The sequence below is a fragment of the Mastacembelus armatus genome, chromosome 9 (assembly GCF_900324485.2).
Source record: "Mastacembelus armatus chromosome 9, fMasArm1.2, whole genome shotgun sequence".
NCBI lineage: Eukaryota > Metazoa > Chordata > Actinopteri > Synbranchiformes > Mastacembelidae > Mastacembelus > Mastacembelus armatus.
Window position 1 is genome coordinate 19,841,036 of NC_046641.1, and position 24,938 is coordinate 19,865,973.

The following is a 24,938-nucleotide window of genomic DNA, read 5'->3' on the forward strand; positions in this document are numbered from 1 at the left end:
GGAGCAGATTCATACATCCTTGTGAGATTTCTTCCAACTCAAATACAAAAACCAAATATTTCAATGGGAAAAAAAAGTGCTGTTAGGAAAAGTTTTAAAAAGCAAACAAACAAAAAAAATTACTTTAGTGATGTTGGTGAGCTGCTGCGTAAAGTCTAAAATGCCTAAAACTAACACAACATGAAAAAAAAAATCTGAGTCTCAAACATGGACAAATCAAGCAATGAGAAAAATGAAAAATGTGACTTTTATTCACTTCCATGTATTGTTTCGTGCTTCCATTTTAAAATAAATAGATGGCATGGGATCAAAGATAAAAATCAACAAAGATGGAAAGTACACTAGTGTAACAAAAATGTGATCAAATGCCATTACAATCTTTTAGTGAACATAAAAATATACTCACATACACAATTAAAGATCTACCACCTCCCACACAAACCTCCCCCCAAAAACATCAAATGCAGCAAATGAGAAATCAAGTATTGTGTTGTTTTTGGAGACAGCAGTAGTATCACATCAGCAGACGCACTGCAGCTTTGTCAGTATGAAACCTTAGTGTTTGTTTTAGTTTTCACACTTTTCGGAGCACACAACACCAGTGTTAATAATTAGTTCTCGTTTTTTTTTTTGCCCATTCAAAAGGTAAAGTTTGCCAACAAACAGAAAATAAAGTGCTCGTGCAACACTTCTGGTTGTTCTTGAGGCCAAACGGTTTCTTAAAAAGCACTTTGATTCTGGAGACAGAGAGAAGAGAGAGACGATGTGGCAGTGTTGGTCAACACCTTGGAGGAATGTTCTTTAATGTTGGTACATAACTGAACCACAGTCCCCCACCAACCCACCCACACACAGAAACCCCTTTGTGACTATATCAAATACTGTCATTTGAAGTGGTTACAGAGCAGCACGAAAACACTCTTCAGAACAAGAGTGTGTGTGTGTGCGCGCCGCACTCACGGTCAAAGATGGGACAGGCCGACAAAAACACTCAGGGAGGGAAGGGTGGGGGGTTGTTAGGGAGGAGGAGAGGAGTTACATTGCATGAAAGAAGCTGTCGACATGTGTTCATGAGTGCACCTTTATACAGGACAATTCAAGAGTGCCCAGTGAAGAGAGAAAACACAACTAAGCTCTAAACGTCAGAGAATTTCCGTTATGGTGAAAACACATAACATCAGCTCAAACTCTATACCACATCGCTTTAATAATTAAAAAAGCTAAAACAAAACAAAAAATAAGCATCAGTTCTGTACCAAAGCCTATCATTCATTTTTACACCCTCGAGAAAAAGGATGTTTTCGACAAATAAAGTACTTAAAATGACCATCCAATTTTTTGCTATACACATATCCAGTGCTACACGATCAGCATCTACTTTAAAAAGCGGTTGAATAAATAGATGATAGTACCACGATGCGTGAAAGGCCAACAGATGTCTGAGGAGACCTGAGGAGCTCCCCTGTGACAAAAGAAGACAGTTCAGAGCAGCAGGTGTTTGGAGATCCCTGGTGAGGGGAAGAAAAAAAAAAAAAAAAAAAAAAAAACAGCAACTCCAGCCTGATTCATTAAAGGAAGAGATTGTTTTTGTTGGGACCTCAGAGCAGTCCTAAACGCTCATGACGAGGTCACTTTGCTTATGGTTTTTTTGTGACATAAGTTGCGTCCATCACCTTTTTGTTCTCCAGAGGAGAGGCGGTTTCTGAAGAGAAGGAAGGATTTTAGTGCTGCAGCTGAGCTCTCGACTATAACAGTGCTGAACTAATAAATACTTCATGTAAAAATGCACATCCACCACATTATGAGACAGAGAAAATTACCACATGCTTGAGTCGTGGTCGTTTGTAGAAAAAACAGAGCTGGACCAAAAATAACCTGAACAGATCGCACTGACATCACAGGAAGAAGATGCAAAGTTGGCATTCCTCTATGTTGCAAGCACCAGACCCTCAGACCCCATACACACACACTCACACACATACTCACACCTTTTCCCTTGTTTCAGCCTTGGGCCACCTACACATGACCACATGCCCATAGATGTGGCCTCTCCTGAGTAGGTTTCCAGACTGAGCATGGCGGTGAGCTTGGTTGTGGGCATCAATGCAGTCTATTCAGGAAACAAGCAAGATGGGCATAAGATGATTTGGATGACAGAGGGTTATTAACCCAGCCTGCTACTTCCCACTTTTCTTTGGCACAGCACTTCTCTTGGCCTGCCACAGGTGGTTGTGGATGGTCAGGGCGTCCACGCTGACTGACACAGTCTTGGCAGGAATGACAGTAAACTGCTTTCGGTCTGAGCTGTACTTGTACAGTTTGTCAATCATCTTCTTGCTGATGCTCTTGGGTCCGGTGCCCGTCAGCTTCTGTATCTCCTCAGTGTCAGGAAAGTACGAGTAGAGAGCCCGGAACTGACAGCCGCCGTCCCGAAACAAGATCATCAGGTGGTTGGACTCGCACTTCTCTAGCTCCTGTATAGGAGGAGTCAGAGCAGGAGTTAAAAAAGCAAAAAAACAAACAAAAAAAATTAATATGGCACTCATGTGCCTGTAAAAATACAGTCAATGTGAAGTAAAAGTCAAAATTCTGAAACATTTACCATAATTTATTTAGCTACAGTATTTTCACCTGAACAGGTAAACCAAAAAAAAAAAAAAAATCTTGAAGTCACATTTCAAAATGAAGTAGGTCCATGTAAGGCAGAGGACTGACCTCTAGGATCTGGTTCTTCTGGGGCTCGTTGACTTTGCCGGCCAGGCAGCAGTGAGAGATTGCATTGTGGATGATTGGCTTGTTAGACTTGGCGCTGGGCTCCTTAAAGAGTTTGGGGCCTAAAAGAGGAAAGTCAGTAAGACAACATATGTATGATGCAGCACAGAGACAATCATCAGTCAGATGACACTAAATTAAAAACATTCAACACTGACTTTGGCAGGTAACCATTATCCAGTCACATGTTCTGAAATTATGAGGAGCCAAACAGTGGAACTGACTGGCCATGTTTACTGGATCATGCTGAAAACAGGCTTAACTTAAAACTGGAAAGAAACACAACCACAGGCCTGTTGTCACAGTAATTTAACCGATAGTAACACATCATTAATGTGTGCACTGACCAGTATATTCAGCCATGGAAGTGATGGAAGATGCAGTGGAGCCGTTGTCCCAGTCTCTTTCTGCAGTTCGACTGTTACGACTGCCTGGAAATGACTCCACAGAGTCACAGCTGGAAAACAGAACCACAGCAGCTCAAGTTTACAACAATTAATATAAAAACTGCAAAATATAATATATTTTAATACACTGCAAAAACAGAAACGATGCACAGAATATTCTTAAGCATGAGCTCACAAGTAACAAAAATTTAAAAGTCATTTGTGAGCAACTCACCGCTGGGAGCCAGCTCCTCCAGAGTTGACACTGTCAGCCTCGTTGGTAGCAGCAGAGGCCAGAGACAGACTGGAGCCTGACTGGGCGTTGCTCAGGTTGTCAGCTACAAGTAACAGATGAGACAATTTCAAATATTTTGTAAAAGTTAGTGTGAAGACGGAAGCAACTGCTAAATACAAATGACAGGACTTAACCACCTAAATGCAAATCACAGATGTCAGGAAGTGTCAATTCATCAAAACCTACAATCACTTCCAGCTCCCTAATCTCAGTCACCTTAGTTTTAATGTGCTATTAATTACTGAGGCCGTATAACTATTGCAGTAAAACTGGAATCACCGTCAGTCAATGTGCCTCAAAGCTTGTCTTGTAAAAGCAAACGCAGCAAACCATGTTGAGACATGTACATAGAAACGGAGCATCAGCTAAATGTCAGACTAGTGATGCAACAGTCTTACGTGTGGAAGAGCACTTGGAGAAATTTTCGCTAGAGGATTCCTCTCTAAAGACAGACTTAGGTCTGTGTTTCTGCTTCGGTTTGGAGGTTTTGGGTTTCACAAGGCCCTGCTCCTCAAACATCTCCTGTTGCTTCCTGCGCAGATACTCCTGTTTTATCAGCTCCCGCCGTGTCTTCTCCTCCTCTTTACGCAGGCGCTCCTCCTCAGCCTTCCGTCTGTTGTTGGAATCAAACATATGCATGTTAGCATCACTTTTTGGCAGAATAACTGAATCCTGTGCTAATGTTAGTAAAATCACTTACCTGGCTTCGTCTCGTTTGAGCTCAGATTCTGCTTCTAGTTGTTGCTTACGGAGTCGAGCCTCCTCGGCTTTCTTTTGCTGCTTCAGCAAGAACGCTGCTCTCTTCTTAGCAAGTTCATCCTCTGCCTTCTGCTCATCCTAACATGGAAACATCATTTAAATAGGAATGGTTATCAGTCTAAAATGAATGATAAATAGATCAATCATCAAATGTATCTTAAAAGCTTTATATTTTGCATGCCAGCCACACAAAAAGCTTATTTATTACACTGACCCTGGTGAATATATTGGATATTCACGTACTATATGATGTCAATTAATCACAAAAATGAGTAAAAAGAGATATAGAGGTATAAATCCTACACAATGGATCACTGCAATATTTAAAATTATCATCATCATCATAAATAAATGGCATGAACAAATATTTCCATTCAGATCTATCCTGTTACCTTGAAGAAGAAGCCCATGACTGACTTCTGCTCTCCATCACCACTTTCTGTCGTTTTGTCTTCAGCGGCCTCCTCCTCTTCAGGAGCTTTCAAATCTGACAGATCAACTTCAATCAGTGAGGCTTTGCTACGCTGTACGTCCTCTGATGGTATATTCTCCTTCCCTGAAGAATTCAGCTCAGACTCTCTCATGGTGCTGGACAGGCACTCATCAAAGGACACTTCTGGATCAGCCACTGTCGTGAGGTCCACTCGTGTCGGCAGGCGTATGTTCGCCTCATCGTGCAGCCGGAAGGCGGCGCTCCGAATGTGGCCAGCGCCTGGTTTGTCAATTGTCTCTGCTGCTGTGGGGTTTCTGGGGCTGCCTGGCTGCTCAGTTCTAGGGGACCTGCCCCCAGCTAACTGCCTTGTGTGTGGAACTGTCTCTGACCCACTCTGTGTGGGAGTGAGAGTCCTGGAGGCCTGCCGGCTCTGCTCCTTGGATATCTTAAGATCTGATGGTTTGGACCTGGAACTCCGCCCAGAGCTCAGTTTGGGAGGTTTCCTGGAGGGGGTGGTCCCAGTGCCAGAAAGATGCTCCACAAAGTGAAAGCTTGCCCCTGCCTTAGAGTCACCATTTTTGTCATTATTAGAAGGAAGAGGTGGAGCTGCCCCAGGAGGAGACTGTACATTCTGTTTCATCAACATCTCCTGCTGTAGTGACAGCTGCATCATCTGTTGCTGGATGCTGCCAATGGCTTCGTTCAGCAGCTCAATGGAACGGTTGCACTCATTCAGGTCCAACTCTTCATCTAGACAGAAGCTTCCGTTCCCTTTTTTGTCTGCTTCTAAGGCACCTGTTGGGGTGGTTCCCTCCACCTCTTTAGCCCCCCTTAGGGCATCAATACACATATCATCTTTACTCGATGGTTCTTTCTCCCCATTGAGCTCGTCTTTACAGATGTCAGCTTTAAGTGGGCTGGGTAATGTGTCACTCTTGCCTCCACCTTTCTTGACGATGTGGAGGAAAGCTGCTTTTCCCAGCTTCTGCCTCTGCCTTGCTGACAGCACTTCCATCTTCTTCTTCTGGTGTTCAATGGCCCGTCGCTTCTCCTCAAGCTGCATACGGAGCTGGACAAGTTCTGAAGCCAGTACATTAGCACCACCACTACCATCGCCTGTACGAGCGCATCCTCCCAAGGGTGAGGAGGGGCTCTGGTCCCTTTTAATCCTCCAGGAGGAAGACAGGGGCCCACTGCTCTCTGATCCATCCGGAGTGGTCCTTTGGGAGCTGGAGGCACTGGAGCGTAAGTCATGGTTGCTTCCGAAGCGCTGCTGCTGGGCTTTGCGTTCTGCAAAGGACGTCATGCGCACACTGCTGCTGGCCATGCTGCTGGCCTGGGAGTGAGCACTGAGACATGGACTGGAACGTCCACTGCCACCATTCATGTCTTTGTCCTCGTGCTCTTTAACATTCATGTCTTCTTGGAGTTTGGCTGATTCTTCTTCTTCATCTTCCCCATTGAATGTTTTCTCGGGCTGGCTGGGGTCTTTAATGGTAAGAACTTCGTCCAAATGCTCTTCCTCTTCATCCAGATCCTCCAGATCAGCATCCAGAGCCTGGCCAGACTTTGGTTCTTCAGAATCTGAATGCAGGTAGAACCCCCCAGCTGGATCTCTGGATGAGGGGTCCACACTGCTGGTGACAATAGGTCTGAACCCTGCCTGACCCTTGGGAGGCTCATCTTCCAGGTCTGCCTCGTCACCTGGAGGAGAAAAGGTTTGGTTCAGATTGTAGGGTGCTTTTCTACGAACAGCTGATGTAGAGCCATCTCCTCGGCGTAAAGAGCCCCTTCCTGAGGATCGGGGCCCCTCACCACTCTCCTCCTCCTTGTTTAGGCATACAGACTTTTCTTTTGCTGTTTTGAGTACAGCAGGCATCAGTGGTTCTAGGTAAAAGCTATCTGGTGCAGGTTTGGACTCAGTGGAAGATTTAGATCCCACAGGGGCAGTTACTTGTGTCCCGTCAGCCCGTCTGGGGATGGAGGGACCATCAGTCCTGGCAACTGCCAGTGTTTCTTCTTCATCCTCAATGTTAACATTGCCCAGCAGGCTATGGCCATTGACTCTGCGAATCCCAGCTTGTGAGGGCGGGTGGACAGAAGTCTGGTGTTTGGGTGTGACGCTGATGACATTGGATGCCAGACTGTCCTTACTTATGGAGCGAGCCAAGCTCACACTGTCGCCAGAGGCCATGTCTGCATCACTGTCTGTAGCTGAATGCAACATGTATGGGCTCAGTGTGGACAGTGGTCTGCAGAAAGAGAATAGAGGAGAAGTCAGTGGAATATAGAGAGAGAGTTCATAATCATTTCACATCTGTGCCTTACTTAGACCAACATTTTCATCTTTTTATTATTATTCTAGTTTCATACAAATGCCAGGTTTTTACAATTCCATTACTTAATGGCACATAAAAAAAAAAACCTGAACTCACTACATAGACCCTCATACTTGTTTTACACTTAAAAATGCACTGTGTTATACTAATCTGATGTACCTCTGCCTCTTGTCAGGCCATGCAATGACAGAGCCACGGTGCTGCCCGTCCATCTGAGTCAGGGAGTTTGAACGGTTTCTCAGACCTATCAAGAAATATATACAAACAACCAGGAGGTATGAAACAAGCTCCACATGAAATGTTCAACATCAAATTCTGTCTTTTGCTGGCAAACATGAGGGATCTGAAGATGTGTGTGTATTTGGCTCAAATGTTTTCCATACCTGCACTATCCTCTCCTTGCTGTTTCTGCTGCCTCTGTCGCAGCGGAAGAAGTGGATGGGAAGGACTGAAGGTTGGGCCCCCTTTACTAAAAGCCAAAAAGAAATAATGTAAGTATTTTTAAAAGTTCCTTTAATATTTTACTGCCACATAAACAGCATTATCAAAAAAGACTAACAGAAACACTCTGCCCAGTACACAGGTAGCCAAGGACCTTTATAGTCTAGGCAAATGCATACACAATGCAAAAACAGATTATTTTTTAACACACAGAAACATGAAAAGAACCAGAGCAAATTCCCAAATGACAGCCGAGTGTATTCTCTCAGTCCTTCCTTCAGTCTCTCTCTCTCTCACACACACACACATACAGACACGTGCACAAGTAAACAATCTTCTTCACTTTGGTGAGAAAGAAGATAAAGGGGTTAGAGGTGAAGGGTACATGGAAATGAAAGTCAGACAACACTGTATATCTACCCATCCTTGTATGGATACTGTAACTGGTTAGCAGACAGGATCATGATGAAGTGGAATGCAAAGGAAAGTGAGAGAAGACTTACAGGGGGTCAGAGTCTTCAGGATGCAGGAAGTACCTGTTACAGACTTCAGGGCTGCTCTGGTTATCAGCCACACCAGGGCTGGCCAGGAAGCTGCGCTTAGTGGCATTAGAGATGGGCACTGATGGACGGGCACTCTTGGGCTGAGCTATTGCTCGTGCTGAGGAAAGAAAGAGTTCACGGTTACTATAAAATTTCTACCTGGAGTACTGACTGGGATTTATTTCTGTGACCTCATTAGTTAAGGGAAGACACAAAGATGACATTTTAAATGCAAATTCCTAAAGTTAAGGTTGCAGCTAACAATTCTTGCTCATTTGATGCAAACATAATCTGCTTGCAAATTAAGAAAATATACTAGTTCTTAATAACATGCTTAAGTACAATAAGGTGCAGCTTCAGGCCACTTCTCTTCTGCAACCCAGTGTGTTATGTATCCACTTAAAAAGGGACTGGTAAACAAAACAGTTGTACTGTCATGTAAACTGTTTAAAAAATACATTAAAAGTGAAGTTTAAAGTGAAAGATTAATTTATGTTTTGACTATTGTGATGAAAAAACCATGGGCATTGCTTTCATTCTAGAATTAAAAGCCTCTAAGCCAATGTGATATTTTCATTGTGTTTGCGGTAATCCCACTGTGATGCCTACCATCTTTAAACTCCTGGAGATCTCTGGGCTGGACAAACTCTGGCTTGACAGTCTCAAACCACCAAAAGAGTTCAGCAATAAACACCATCACATTGTGCTACAAAACACAGAACACAGGAAACACATTTAGAAGACTTTACAAGAGCACAAACTACAATGCCCACCTCCACCTAAAACAAATGGTATGTAACAAAGTTAAACTGGTAAGATAACATAATGGCTGGCTTCCTGAGCTACATTCTTAAATGTAAGTTTTTTTGCATATATTTATGAAAACAGTACATCAGTTTTTGTACCTTGAGCACAAGTGGAGAGTAAAGCATATCCTCTGTCGTCAAATAGAAACTTTTATTCAGATATTCGCTGGCAAACTCTCTAAGCAGCTGGATATTGTACAGACTGTCAGCAATGGAGAGAACTTCCTTCAGGCAAATATCTGATTGGACAGACAGAGAGCAGTTCAGATCAGGACACAACTCCATGACATTATGGCTATAAATGTTACAATGACTGGACAAGGACAGAAAGCGAGGAGCCAAAAATAGTACCACACTTGATATTAAATTCAGTGTATTGATACTTTTTATAGAAATATTCTTCAAAGGTAAGTGGTAATTAGTGTGATGTAGCTACTGAAATGAGCTACACACAACATACCCTCCAGCTTCATGATGTCTGGGCAGTAGTAGTGGACCACAGCGAGTAGTGCAGCACCGTCACAGACATCCCTCATGAGGTCTTCTAGCACTGGGAAGGAGGGCAGCTGCCGGCCTGACGCGTGCTCCCGGCGATACCGTACCTAACCAGCAGGGGGAGAGGATGAGGGTCTTGTGAGAAGCACTGACACAACACCAACACACACCACCATGTTATTAACTAAAAGCAATATATTACGAAACATCCTAAATGCAATGACCAGTGTCAAAAGTACAAATCTCTTTTGTATTGAGATTCACATCTGAACTAGTCAAAGCATATACAATCCATGGATGTTTCCACTTTAGTTAATGATCTAACTGATTAATTTAAGCATCTGACCAAGGTTCTCCCAAGGAGTTTCAAAGCAAGTGATATTTGATTTTATTAAAATACATTTAAACTCCTTTTCAAATGATTCAGCAGCAACTTTAATGTCTTTTTCATGAGATCCTACTGTTGAATGAAAAGGTACAGGGACACCATGATGACACAGTTTAGGGAGAACCCTGAAGACGTTGTTAAATGTGAGGAGATGGAGGTGAAGGTGTTAAAGCAGTGACATTAACAACCCAGACTGGATGGTCAGTCCTGCTTCAGCTTTAACGGGAAGGCATCCAGTGCTGGAGCCCAGTCAGCCCAGGAAACATGAACCAGCTCACGGGGATGGAAACTGGGGTAATCACTGGCCCACTTATAGGAAATGAGTGTGTTGTTGGTACAGAAACTCATTCACCCTATGTGCATGAGGTTTGGATACATACTTTATACAGCCAATAAGGACTGCAATTTTCAAAATTTATTTCAGCTTCTATAATTAATGAGAAAATTGGACTAATTTATTAATGCAAAAGCCAAAATGTTACAGGCTAAACAGTGTTAGAGTTTTAGGTGTGTACACCCACTATAGAAACTAAAAATGGAGATCACTTACAGATCTACATATGATTTGGGGCAATATAAATACAGGCCACACACAATGTCATAACTAATCAGTACTAACTATCACTGCTGCTATTAACTTCTTCTGCATGGCTTAAATATTCACCTTACACTGGGATCGTCCCTATATAATGACTAGTCAACATGACAGAGGTGGTTATGAACAGACAGGCTGATCAAACTAGCCTTACACTGTATGGAAAATGTACATGATCTTTGCGCAACACAATGCATAAGTGGGAATGATTCAATAAGAAACCTAATCAAGAGCCCATAATACACTCAGTGAGCACTTTATTATTAAAGTCTAAAATCTAATACAATCCAACAGCTCAGCTCTGCCTTCACAGAGATGATAATGGTCAGTTTTGACACTGTCACAGAGGTAGTAGTTGAACTACATATTACTGAAGTTGTAGTTTGCTGAGGTGCAGAACTGTCCTGCATTATAGGAGAAGAATATTACAAACATATGTCTATATAACAAAGTCCAGGACAGCACAACCAGTAACCTCAGAAACATAGCTGAAATAATTCCTCTCCAAAGGTTTTTAGTGAAACTAATGGTAGAGCACTTTGCTGTATTTTTCTATAATTATTACACCCTTTAATTAAGAGATTCTAGCTTCGTTTTAAACATAGTATTTGATTCCTCATGAAGAAGAGTAAAGAGTAATCCCAAGGCCAAGTCTGCAGATATTATACACTTTTATATAGACCACAGCACAACACAGCCAATAAAGATACATATTACATATGCTATATGTATTTGAAGGATATTCAACAAACTACACCAACTGTACTAATGCAAACGTCACAAGCCACAGGTGAAACTAACAACCAAATATTAAACTCTACTACATCTCTACATCGGAGAGTCGTCCCCTGACTACGAGGAAACACTGTACCGCTTCAGAGAGCTCCTCTGGCTCCAGCATGCAGTGGGCCAGCTCGTGCATGACATCAGGCTGATACACACACACAGAGCAGAGATACTGTCAGAGGAGACCGTGGGCACAGAGGAAACAGTGTGTGAGAGCAGAAAAGAGAGACCAAGAGGGGAAATGACAAAGCAGATCAGTGAGAGGAGGGCCAGGGATGGGACTGCAAAGCAAAGAAGAGTGGTAGCCATGAATTTGCTCATTTTATCACTAGGCAAGCAAATGCCACACACACACAGAATCCACATGGCCTACTTGAGCTTGAAATGAAATAGCACACCTGTAGCGAAAGAATCTTTTATAGATTTCACAAAGGTTAGAATAACCTTTTACCTATGTGACTTATTTGGTACAAGGGGAAAAATAAGCAAAAAAATAAACAACTATCAGCTTTCTCCCCCTTGCTGACACACTGGCTACAAGCAGCACAAAATGAGCCTGAATGAGCCATGGTGGAGTGTCCAAGCACACCAACACAGAACTATGCGTGCAAGGGGGAGAGGAGGAAGAAAATGGGGTTATGGAGGGGGGGCTGGCATCAAACTTACAGGGACTAGCTTCCAATACCATTTGGAGGGAGACTATCCAGTTTGCAGGGATAAGAGAGGGGAGGGAGGGGCAGATGAGGAACAGGAGCAGAAAGATTAAACGGTCAGAGGTCACAGACAAAAGGATTGGATCTGCTTCCGGTTTAAACAGAGAAAAAGAGAGCAGAGTGAAAACAACTCCAAAATGCCATGAGGGAAAAACATTCCTAATGAAAACTAAGGATTCTGGCATTGTCTGAACAAAGACCTACCTGGTTAAAGACTTCATTAGAAGATTTTTTATGATAAAACATGTACCCACAAAATATACCCAAACCCAGAAATACGAAGGTACTTGCAGAAATATATGATCATTTTGGCTTAGGTTTTTTGATTTCTCTCCTGTAAAATAAGCACATGGAAGACAGTGAAGCACTTTACCTTTTGATGACTGGGGGACTCCAGCGGATGGTGCTTAACCTTATGGTCCCTTTCCATAATCTCCCTCATCTTCGTGTTCACCTACCAAAAGAAACAGCAACATATTCAGTATGCTTAAATCAAGTGGCTGTTTTATTTCTACATGTCTGGACTAACAGATGCCACAGCATCATAGTTTACAATTATGAAGAATTTCACAACTGTCATTATCACCTTGCCTGCCTTCACCACCTTAGCTTTATATTGAGAATTGATTGCAAAATCTTTCTAATAACTTTTAGTCATTATGCAGGATTGTAGATTTTCTGTCCTGGCTCCTATATTATGGAACATACCATTAAGAGATTAACCAAAAGGTAAGCATGAGTTGAAAAAACATATTGCTAATTTGACCAGGAAAGATTTAGACTGGCAAGATTTGGAATGTGCTATCCATCACAAAAGGACTGGTTTCTTATCCCAGACAATGGTGGCGTGGGACATCATGATGATTCATGGGCACAATGCATTATGACTTATGGTTTAACCCACTGAAAGTTGAGTGCAACATGAGCCTGAGACTCTTGTGTGCAACACATTCACACTCAACTGACCTGTCTGAGTATCAGTGACACGAGGCCTCAATAAGACAAGTGGGCCACTGTCACTTAGATTGTTACATTAAATAGATTACTCCTCATACATGCTGCATGGGTAAGCATGTATGATCCTTACTCATGCGCTTCTCATCAGAATCATCTGGACCACAGTGCAAATGGTATGGATAACTGTTGATGGTAACATGTAACAAATGTTCACTTTCAATGCGCTGCTGCGTTTCGTATATTTGGATCGTGTGTTTTCGTACAAACCTTGTTGATCCAGAAGACCATAGCATCCTCCAGGTCAAAGGGCAGCTCCTTTGAGGCACTGAAGGTGGAGAAGCGCTTAACAGAAGCTACCACTTTCTCAATGCTGATCATTTCCACCGTGTAGGCCATCATCAGGGCATCAATCATGGGTATGTGAGCACTCTGGGCAAGAGAGGAAGAGAAATAGAGGACAGTTCAATTTGATTGGATTTTTTGCTAAATTTTCAATGCAATGAAGCTCAAAGCTGGAGGCAAACAAGATGAGATTGCAATGTAATGCAGATCTACTCCACTCATTTATGAAATTAGATGAGATGAGAGAAACCTTATTAATCCCAGAAGGAAAATTCAGGTTTAGCATTTACTTAACATTATTTATTTATGTACCATCACAATATATTATTGGAGCTGTAAAGAAAAATTATAAATGTTCCAGCAGTCTCCTTCCGTGACTAAGCCTACCCACAATGCAACTTGACTGCAGACAGCTCAGTAAGAGATTCAGGAATGTAGAAGTTGTTACTGTGGCCTCAACAAGGCTACAGAGGTCAACTTAGATTTTTTTCATATCTAAACTAGTAGTCTTTAGAGCAAACCATCATAATTTAGATAGATTAAACTTTTATCCTACTTTGACCCATTTGTAGCACCACTCACCACTAGTAAACTAGTAAAAACTCTTAATTATTAAGTGTGACTCTTCTGAGCACTTTTCAGATGACATTTCATACTCAAAGCAACCTCGGGATAAGAGTGTGGATAAATGGATAAGAATAAGGGTGCTGTGTAAATCAGAGCTCCAGTGGCACAATCCTGAGGTTCTTAAACAAGTGTATAGCAGTAAATAACCACCACAGTTTACTCACAAGATCAAACCTCTCACTCAGCACAGAGGGTGTCCAACCTTAAATACACCCTACAACCTAATGCAATCAAGAGAGCCAGCAGGTGAACACTCACTCCAACCCCTGGTGCTTACCAGTCAGAATACTGATCACTGATAGCGAGAATGGAAATTAACACTAACCAACTACTAATAAATCTTTGTCCTCAGATGGCAAAACACAATTACAGTAGATGCTCATAGCTAATAATGCTGCAGCCTACACGACAAAATAACAACAAATACAAACATGCCTTTATTTCAGTGGACTGTGTAGCATGCTGCTGGTCTAATCTAATTGGTGATGGAAGTGCACAAAGATTAGGCTTATTAACATAACTGATGAAAGCTATTTAGAGCTTTCACCACAGCATGACCTACATGGAAATGGGTGAGTTGCACTCCTAGACAAACCCAGACTAACACAGCAAACAGAGAAAGGTCCTGAATCTATGAAGTAAAGAAAGACTATGCTAAAGCTGAGCATTGATTCAAGCACACAGCAGCTACCAGTTAGCTGAAATAGCTTGTGTTCTCGAAAGGTAACAACAAAGCAGTTTCAGATAAGCACTGCCTTCTAGACTGGATCTTTGCTGTTTTTCTATCTTCCTTTAAAAGATGGTTTACTGGTTTACTAAAACTGTACAACCATCATTTTTATATGTTTTGCTCAACAGCATCCTTGCAGATGAGTACATGTTGGCATTGTCCAACTGGGCAAGAATTGAAGTTATTTTGGACAACATATGTTGTAACTGTACATAGGAACTAAATGCTGAGAGCTATCAATATTTGATTGCACAGGGAAACTGCATTATGTGTGCATGCGTTCTATAGCAAGTATGTAAAGTCAAAAGTGAGCAGATGTGGTTGTGTAAATTATGCTGGATGTTAACAACAGACACACAGTAATGACTTTACTTTTTGCCTTTGTTTTTCTTCTATTTTAAGCCTAGCTAAACTTGAGGTTTGTGTAAAACATGTCATCTGTGCAATACAATATGAACAAAGAGTCACAACGTGACTGGGCATCTTAATAAATTAAAAAAATAAAAAAATGACCCCACAACAAAAAAAGATGCACAGCATATCAACTTAAGTGTCAATTAGTAGTGCTCAATAAATACACAAACGGCCAAATGTAACAGCTGATGCATTGTTCAATCTTTTGTTCACCCAGCCTGCACATCATCAGTGCAGCATGGAGCCCTATTGGGATCAGAGGGCTGATGTTGCCCTGAGCTGTGTGTGTCTGTCAGCATGCACAATCATTTCAACAGACTAAACGATGCTCCAACAAGAGTAAGAGAAGATGCAGAGGAACTGTCTGCAGATACAGAGTCCTGTTCAGTCACACAAATCCAAATACGCACACACACAAGGTAGGAAAACTGCAGGTTGCCATGGAAACATCTTGTCAAGTCAGCAAAATGAGAGGTGGGTTCTTACAGTCCATCAGAGATAAGCAGTGTCCTGCTCAGGATTTTCCATCCCCTGAACAGGCTTTGTGTCTGGCTGCTTACACACAGGCCTGTGTGGATTATTTTGTCAGGCCACTCACCAAAAGAAAAAAAAAAAAAAAAAAAAAAAAGGCAGATACAAACCCCTGACTCGCCAGTCTGCAAAGAACAGGCCCGCTCAACACTACTGCTGGTTTCCATGGCAACAAAAGGGTAGGAAGATTGCTCAGAGCAAGTGAGCTGCTTGGTGTTCATTTTATTCAGTGTGAGATGCTCTTGGTGAAAATTGTGAGACACTGGATCTCATTGGCAATGAAGGGCCATTCACCAAGCTGGGACGAGCTGCTGTTGGTTCAGGTGATGACCTAAAGGAAGCGGATTGCACACTCAGGACATTTAACCTGTTTCAGAGCCGATCTGTGAAAACATTAGGACTGTGACACTCATACGAAAGCTCCAGAAGGAGTCAGTAGAGCCAAGCCACCTGTTTCCTTTAACACGTGAGTCCTCTCTGTCAGAATTAAACTAATAAATCAGCATGGGAACAAAGCTGGATAGGTGGCATTTAAACCGTGTGTTCGGGGACAAAATAAGAAGATTTTCCTAGTGACAAAATTCAGCAAATGCTCTTAACAGATTGACGAAAATGTGTGCAACACAAATACCACCCACAGTAAAATCCATTCTTAGAAGTATTAGCACCCTCTTAACCCGCATGCCACTGATTAAACTGGCTGTTCTGAGAGGGCACAGGCCTCATTTTTTATTAGGATTTATACTTTCTTTTTTCATGCAAAAATACATTTCTTCCAGCTTCTCAAAAACTGACTATATTTTTGTTTTGGTTTGTAGGTCAACCAACTCTAAATATCCTAACTTGGCTTTTGATAAATTCTGAATGGCATTTTTTACTATTTCTAACATTTTCCAGATGCAACTTCTACCAATTGTGAAAATACTTGCAAATGGTAATAATATGTAGTTTGCACTAAATGAAAGAAAATAATCTGCTATAATGAATTTTGGCCTAGCCCAACCTCCTGCAAATATTTGCAATGTAACACCAGTGTATCTTTAAAGACATGCTTTCTTTAATTTTGAACTACACTCTACTATTGATAAATTACAAAAAGGCCAGGTTTACTTAAAAAATGGCCATAAAAATGAAAACAGGATCTAATATCTGGCTATGAACAAGAGGAAGAACAGATGTGAAAAACTATATAAATTGTTATAAAAGTGAAAATAAGGGTGGTTAACCAACGTCTAAGAGACTAAATACAGCATTGTCCTAGTACATTACCAAATGCACCATAAACCTTAGTTTAAAGGCCTTATCTTGCATGACAGTCCACACAACTAGCAAGAGTAACAGGCAAATTCCACCTGTCGATTTGAATAAACTTGATAATGAAGCATCTGGCATCTATGTCACTAAGTCATGCAGCATGTGCACATATACTGATGGGAATGACATTTCTTGCATATCCAACAGTTTTTAAAGCTACTCTACACAATAGATAGAAGATTTCTTAGAGTCTCAAAGGACTCTGGCCAATACTGACTGCATTGCCAGATGAGGATAAAAGCATTTGCTATGCCCACTAGTTTTCCTGTGGTAAGATAACACAAGCAGGAAGAGCTGGGGATAATACAGGTAATGTGCAAAGTTGTTTCAGCATCCAGCCAGGTTTCCTTCTTGTCTGACATGCAACATGCTACAAGTTTCATTTTGTAAATGCTGCTGCAGCTTCATGCCCTGTCTAGTGCTGGACATCTCTTATGAACAATAAAAAGTAAACATAACAGTATAATTGACTTATTTTCACCCAGATCCACCAGTTAAAGTGGTCAATTAGCTTATTAGATGCCAGAAAAAGTGAAATCAATGATTCAACGTTTTAAGAGACTAAGAATCATCTATCCAAAAACTTAAGCACACCCTCTTACCATTTTGATGGGCACACAGGCCAGGTCCCCCTCTGTGACAGGCGTATCATCACTCTCCACAACATATATGCCTTTCCTGGACAAAGCCTGGATGACAGACTGGTGGGACTGAAGAGAAGCTGCCTGCTCCGTCTTGAGGATGAGGGTGCAGACACGGCAGTAAAGTTCACAGGACAGCAGCAGGCGGATGACAGGGGGCTTAATGTGTTCCTGGTCATACTGGTCTGTGTAGAACGGGTCCCTTAAGTCCTCTGGAATTTGATCTGTATGCAGAGAGTAGTTAGGTGAACCATGTAGCATTGCTATGTGCTTCTGAAGTAGTAGGTGCAGCTTAGCTTTCCGATTCTGATCTGATTTGAAGACAGATACATAAATTAGCTGGTAAAGACAATAATTTAGCAGGATACTACTACATGCTGAAGCAAGTAAATGATGGTGGTCGGCAAAAATGCCCACATCTCTCCGTGCCTCAGCCTGCACCTATCAAACTTCCACAGTGTCAACAGACTACAGGTATGTGACAATGTATAAAGCTTTCCATGTAATATTTGTCGAGTACCAGCAGTTGACTTGGAGCAAACATTTGTAATTGTGAGTCACAGCTTATTGTTATTGCAGGAGTACACAGGGGAAACAGATCTTTGGCTAAGCCACATCCTCAGTGGGAACAGGCTTCTCGGGTGACATAGTGGGTTTTGCCAACACTGGCTTAACAATACTAAAAAACAAAAAGAAATCTATGAGCTACACAGGAGATTCTGATACTCTAGATGTGAAGTCACTCTCAAAATCTGAAACCACAGCCATATAAGGGCATGGGATGAAGCACTTGACTTGAGGCATGCACAATCCAATTTATACTGCAAGGTAAACTGCACACTTAGGATTAATATAGATCTAACATGATGCAATCCCATCCAAAATTTTGCAATTTTCTACAAAACTGTAAATGTAGTGATTCAAATATTCTTGTTCTGCTAAATCTGTTTTTAACTTGGTGTGAGCTGCAGTAACACAACATCAACTGTACGCGTGTTCGCAATGTATTATTAGTGTCTGCTATGACTGAAGGGATAAAGGGAAGCACTCGTCAGCAATACTCTGCTCACAAAAACAGGAAAGCAGACAGGCAGCTTCTTCCAGCTGGTTTCATGAATGATAATGTACCAAGCATAAAAGCTCAACTGTACAAGTAAGGAGGCAACAATGAGAAATATCTCAAATATGTTGAGAAACAATAAAGTATATATAAACAAAGAAACAAAGTATAAAGCTATAACTATAAGAAAGACACACAAAGTCAGTTATGGTAAATCTAAGTTCAACGCAAGCAGAGATTCTGATTTTCTGTCACAATTCCAGGGCAGAAAATTTCTTCCTCAGCAAAGTGCTTCTATTTTCTCTTCCAGTGTTGTATCTGTTTTTGTTTCTGCCCCCTGTGCACAGCTCATGCAGTTTATCGCAACCTTATCATTTACTGATACACTTTGGGACGCAATTAGGAGCCTGTAGTTTAATGCACCAATTCCCCTAATAATGCCCAAACTGATAATTAGTTGTAATTTGAGAATGATTAAGCAAAGAGGTACGAATTAAAATGACAGTTTTAATACAATTAGCCATGCTGTCCTTATTTCACTAGCTACTAATGCTGACATCACTTTAATACTCTGTACTCTATTCCATATGCAATACAACAACACAGTCCTTGCTGATACGTCGTCTGCTAAAATACAACAGCGTTAATCTATCATGTGTTACACTCAGCACTGTGGGTCATTCCTGGAGAGTTGTGTCTGAGTATATAAACACATCAGAACAGTGGGAGTGATTGTGTATGAAAACAAAGGGGTCTGGCTGGGGTGAGTCTTCATGTTTGACTTCATTACGCCGACACTGATGATGTGTGGCAGCTGCTCCCACCCTCCTGCCACCAAGAGCCAAGGTGAAAATTTACTAAAGAGGATAGAGTGGAGTGTTAGGATAGAGTACAACAACAAGAAACATGACGTGCTACAGCAGAGCCAGCCAACCATTAACAGCACAAGCAGGGACAGGAGGGCAAGAACCAGTTAATGTGTGCATCCATGACAGGTTCACACTCTCTCTGACGTCTGCCGCTCTGGCTGGGAGCAGCTGTGTCACATGCAGAGGACAGTAGGACAGAATCCCTGAATCCCTGACATCACTACATGGCTGATTTTTTTTAAAATAATGCAACTACATCAGAGACTGTTTACACAGCACTGTTGAAGTCACCTCGTGAGCCAAGCAGACAAATGTGCAGCATTAGCATCATAGCAGACACCACATGAGCCACAGGGTAAAATGGTCTAATATATTCAGTTCCCATGGGAGGAAGATAACTGCGGTGGCACCTGAGAGTTGCCTCCTTCTGGTCCACCAAAGCTTACAGGCTACTGTTAGCTTTCTGCTGTTACTGAACAGAGCACCTCTATCCACGTTCATCAATGATGCATTGTTTTTGTCTTTACAGAGATGCTCTTATGCTCTACATTTTGGCCAGCATCATTATCTTGGGCCTATCATGACAGACAGTGAGCTAAATTAGCAAATGCGTACTAGCCTTGGCACTGAAAAAGAAAATATGAGCCTAGGCAATGAAACTAACATGTAATGAGACAGCAAAACGAAATGTCATAAAAGAAACAGTAGCTTTCAATCCATTAGCTGGATTGCCACTAGACCTCCAACCTTACTGTCAGTTGTTGAACGCTAGAAAATCTGTGTAATGACCACAGATATATTAAGAAACCACAAAATACAAAGGAAGGCTGGCACAAGCCTCTGGAATAACGATGGGTGATTTGACCACAAATAACAACGATATAACAGACATGCAAAGCAGTGAATGACAGGATTTGTCAAACAATGGAAGCTTATACTTATACTAAGCGATAAGGAAACACCCTGTAGCACATCAAAAAAGTAACTTGCAGGCCTGCAGTAAAACAATGGTTCTATGCTGTGATGTTAAACCTCCAATATTTTTAGATGCTAATGATTAAAACCTGCAATCAGATAAGCATAACTTTACTCATTGTTAATATACAGTATAGCTATGAACCACTAAAACAGGACTAAAAGACATATATAAGAATTCATAATGCATCTAAGATAAAAACAGACCAACACTGTAAGGGATGGACATACAAACGACAGGAGCCTTACTTGTCTAAATGATACACTGTTTCAACTAGAATGTCTCACACACAAACTTTCAACAACGAATTCATTTTCTCCAACTGCAGCTCTGACTGACGACCGGTTACCTCCCTGCAGAACAAGGAAACTCAAAAGTCACATTTGAATGTTAACTTCCCACTGCTGATAAAATGTTTCAGGATACTGACTAGAACAGCCAAACACCACTTGTTCCAGCTATAAGTTTTGTATTCTTGTCAGACTCCGTGTCCAATTGGATACAGTGCTTTTCACTAGCTATACCTTTAAAAAAATGTTTATTTATCGTGTGACTTTCTGATAGGAAATTAAAAAGTATGCATAAGTATGTATGCCTCCAACATGAAATTTATTTTTAACCAAAGCAACATCTCTCTAAAACATTTCAATAAAAAATTAACATATTAACTTTCATGAATGTAAGATTTAATGCAAAGGTACTGTACTAGTCTTAAAGGATACATTCACAATTTTCAAGGGAATTTTATACTAAAAACAACAATGTTCAAAGAGATCCACTTGATTTTACTAACTCAGCCTCCAGAGGTCTCAGATAAAGTTCCAAATTCATGTTTGCATAAAGCTAGGACTGGAGTTTGTCTACCAACCTTTGCATTGAAAGCACATCAGAAGAGATAATCAAATGGCCATGAACATGAATTACATCAAGTAAACTGTGTGTTGATGTTCATAGGGACATCTGACTATTGTTCTGAGTGAACATTCAATTATTGCCAAACTTCACATCTACAGTAAATTTGTCACATACAGCTGGAGATAACCAGTGATAGTGGGGAGGTTTAAATGTGCTATTTTTACTGACAACAACTCAGACTCTTAAAAAGGTTGCATGAGATTCACAACGCTCATGTCATTTCTGAAATCTATGCAACTCTTTGTCACCATATATACGTTGTAAGCATAGATAAGTCAGAAAAATCTGGACTAAAGCTCCAGTTACTGATGCTGTTACCATCTTAACAGGGAGTTTAAGTGACAGGCAATGCAGATCAGTATTTTCCATGTGCTGACTTCAGTCTAACAAATATAGCTTAATCCTCAGTGCTTGTCACTCAGCCTGATTTGGGTTCAATCTCACTGGCCACCCTACAAGAATGCAAGAATCTGGTGAGTCAGTGAGAGAAGCTTCAGTTGCCAAGTATCATGATGGAATTAGTCCTGGCTCAAGTGCACATATATACAAAACTCTCTCTCAATCTCTTTGTCTTGGGAATTTGCTATAAATGTTTTAGCGCTGAAGCTCTACAGAACCTGCTGACTGACAGCGTGTTGAGAAGAATAAAAACAATGCTCCAACAACAACATTTGAATTTCTGAAGTAACAGTGACACTATTGGGAAAGTATGTTGCACGTTTTCAGGCTCTATCTCAAGATTCATTAATGTCTCTGTGGTTCTGTGGTAGATATGGAGATTTATTATTTACAAATAAATCTCAAAACAAACAATTAAAAAAACATACTTAAAATTTACCTAGCTTCAATGCAAATTAAATTACTTACCAATGCCATAGGCTTTGGCAAACAGCCACTGCAGGTTGGCAGCTATTTTCGCTCTGGCAGAGTCGTACATCTCCAGGGGCACGACATCCATTGTGCCTTCTACAACCCCAGCTAAATCCACTTTTCTCCTGGTACTGTCCCCACCAGCACACAAATCAACATCCATCCTTAAAAGATAAAAATAAACATGATATTAAAGTTAGTACAGTACAGTACTTAAAAACTCTGCTAGTAGTCGCCCAGAGTGACACAAAGACGACTATATTTGCTGTTAGTGATTTTCCTTTCATTCTTCCTGGTCTTTCAAATTCATCTTGGTAATCTGTGTTTTTTCACTCTGCAAATTTGTTTCAAAAAACCCTATGCAATTAAGACATACTGTTATTGAGGACTGACTGCAGAAAGTCAGGCAGGGTCATGTTTCTAATCAGTGCCTGCATTAAATTCAAAGAGCTTTCACTTTCAGCCACAGCTTCGTTCTGATATCTGATCAGGCATTTCTACCAGTCTACTTTGGCCATTGTTTTGTCAGGGAGGCTGCTTTACTGATATCTACAATTACAGTCCAACAGGGCATTTCTTATTTTCATTTGACAGTGTGGCGATTTTGAGGAGGAACAGCAAACACACATAATAAGCTCATATCACCTAAAGTTGATTTGTATTATCTGTAGCATCAAGTCAACATAACCTTGCAAATTACGTTACCATTATGAAGGCCCAGTGATGTATTGTTGAACATGCAGTGAGCTGCTAACTAACCAGATTAGCTGTAACATTAATATTTTGGCGTTACCACAAACTTATTTAAGGGTTAGCTAGCGAGGTGAGCTAAGCGGCCATGCATGCAAATGCAAAGCGGCTAACTAACCGGCTAACCGTTAGCTTATCGCAGCAAAGCATTCAACATGAATGACGTTAGCTCGCTGGCAGGACATTACCTTGAAAGGTGTGGTGTGTTTCCAAGTCAGCCTGCCGTCGGGGACACACAATTAACCAAGGACCTGCCTCGCTGTACAGTGGCCTGCTGTGAAAATACACCAGCAGCAGCGACGCATCATAGCCAGCTAATAATGCTAGCAGGGAGTCTGAATGGTCTCCTCCCAGCAACAAGACCCGACCCGCGGCCTGTGTGACAACCGATCCACGGCAGACTTCCAGCTGAAACAAACGCCAGGCAGAAAAAAAAAAGGGGAGAGCTCTCAGGTGAAGAATCACGACGTACAGAGTCGCTCCAGTCTTAAAATCTATCTCTGTATTAAGCGCCTCATGTCAGATGCCACATACACACATATCTTTGAGACAAAAACCAGCAATGTGTTCGCGCTCTGCCCATAGAAATATAATTATGCCAGCCTGCGTAAAAGCAACGACTGCGCATGCGTGGCTACCTTCCAGTCTGTTACTGTGAATAACATGCCCGCAGTAAGTCACCGACGAAAAAAACTTCTTAGACGTCATTGTCTAACTTTCACTTCCAAATAGAAAATAAAGAATAAATAAAGAATATGAAACATCATTTCGCCTTTTTGGTACACGGATTTCTGGGAAGTTATACAGTTCTATGCAAAAGTTGTAGACACTAAAAATACGCAATACCGTGCTTTTCATATAAATGACATAGATTGTGTTTTTATCTATACATTAACTTCATATCAAATGCAGTGAATGGAACCAAACCTAAATCTAATCAGTATTTGCAGCTCTCCCCTTTGTCCTTAAACCAGCAGCAATTCTTTTTAGTTTGACCTTCTCCTGGTACTTTGCAGCACCTTGGAGAAGCTGCTGCAGTTCTTCTGTAGATTCAGCCTGCCCCGTGGTTTCTGTCTCTTCATATGATCCCAGACTGACTCCACACTGCCCAGATCAGGGCTCTGTGGAGGTCAGGCCATCTGCTGCAGGACTCCTGGTTCTTCTTGACTCTGAAAATAGTTTTTCATGACTCTAATGGGTTCTTTATGGACTTGTCCTGCACAATGAACCTGGGATCAATCAGACACCTGATGGTGTTGTGTGATAAGAATCAGAAACATCTAAGCGCCTAAAACTTTTGCACAGATTTGTATTTGTATGGAAAATTGACTGAAACCTTTTTAGGTCATTGTTTTTTTTTTTCAATTCTATTCATTATCGCCTTTATATACTGTATAGATTTGCTTTTTCTGAATTATATTAACAGCCCAGGTTCTGCGTTGTCCTTGTGACATTGACCAATGACGGCATCTAGTGGTGAAGTGTGGTTACTGCATTGGACACATAAAAAGACCTGATGGAAAAGGTTGGTAGGAAAAGTTCATCATATGAAAACTGAGCCCAGAATGAACAGAAGCATGTTCACACAGGAAAAATAATTAAGCAAAACTTAACACACTACATCACTTTCTAAAAATGAAAAATGGCTGAATGGAAGACAACCCAGATTTGAAAGTCAAAATTAAGAGAAATAGATTTTGGAATTTGGGAGATATAGCCCTTTTGAATATAATTTACATTTGGCCAGTGGAATCAGATCACAGCACCATCCACCTATTGGAAAACACAAGCCACACTCAAACCACTTTCTCAGTAAGGTGAAGGCATTTTTCAGGATATAAATCTAATTAGTATTCATTGTGTTTCGCAGGGTGAGGAATCTGGCAAATCAGAGAAATGTGATGGTCTTCAAGAAGCCGTAGTCGAGGAGAGAAAACCCAGAACTGCTCTTAATGAGGCCTAGAAGAAAGAAAAAAGGGCTAAAGCTCAAAGAAGCCACAGAGATGGAGTAAAAAGTCTGCTCTTTCAAAGGCAACGAAGAATAAACTAAAAAAGTCATTCTTTAAGTTGAGGTGGAGTACATGAAGGCACAAGTGGCTGACCTCAAGAGGTCACAAAAAGAGCAGCAGCAGTCCAGTACAAAGCTTAAAGACAAAAAATGCTTGTGACATTGACATTACTCTTAAACATGA

General features: G+C 41.2%; 1 protein-coding gene across 4 annotated transcripts; it reads right to left on the reverse strand.

The window, feature by feature from the left end:
• Nucleotides 1-228: 228 nt before the first annotated feature.
• camsap1b (calmodulin regulated spectrin-associated protein 1b) lies at nucleotides 229-23,364 on the reverse strand. 4 transcript variants are annotated; one of them, XR_003296479.2, is made up of 20 exons: nucleotides 22,935-23,364; nucleotides 21,994-22,160; nucleotides 17,268-17,530; nucleotides 12,975-13,136; nucleotides 12,124-12,204; nucleotides 11,704-11,736; nucleotides 9,234-9,375; nucleotides 8,873-9,012; nucleotides 8,577-8,673; nucleotides 7,929-8,085; nucleotides 7,368-7,453; nucleotides 7,144-7,228; nucleotides 4,605-6,897; nucleotides 4,154-4,290; nucleotides 3,852-4,066; nucleotides 3,394-3,496; nucleotides 3,120-3,229; nucleotides 2,716-2,834; nucleotides 1,987-2,474; nucleotides 229-1,508 (listed from the first exon to the last, which is right to left on the reverse strand). XR_003296479.2 is itself a non-coding variant. In XM_026321309.2 (19 exons), the coding sequence occupies exons 2-19, from the start codon at nucleotides 22,157-22,159 to the stop codon at nucleotides 2,178-2,180; spliced, it is 4,653 nt and encodes a 1,550-aa protein (XP_026177094.1). In that variant the 5' UTR covers nucleotide 22,160; nucleotides 22,935-23,364; the 3' UTR covers nucleotides 229-2,177. The 4 variants fall into 4 exon arrangements, 3 of the variants coding, with proteins under 3 accessions (XP_026177094.1, XP_026177092.1, XP_026177093.1); XM_026321309.2 differs by having other exon boundaries at nucleotides 229-2,474; nucleotides 7,962-8,085; XM_026321307.2 differs by having other exon boundaries at nucleotides 229-2,474.
• Nucleotides 23,365-24,938: the final 1,574 nt, after the last annotated feature.

What these genes read in the sequence shown, in the direction of transcription:
- camsap1b (XM_026321307.2), bottom strand. Translation starts at nt 22,159, where the DNA reads ATGGATGTTGATTTGTGTGCTGGTGGGGACAGTACCAGGAGAAAAGTG. An exon ending in TGCCAAAGCCTATGGCATTG is followed by an intron (nt 17,531 to 21,993) that starts GTAAGTAATTTA and finishes CTCTGCATACAG; the next exon opens with ATCAAATTCCAGAGGACTTA. An exon ending in TCTCCAGGAGTTTAAAGATG is followed by an intron (nt 8,086 to 8,576) that starts GTAGGCATCACA and finishes TTCTTTCCTCAG; the next exon opens with CACGAGCAATAGCTCAGCCC.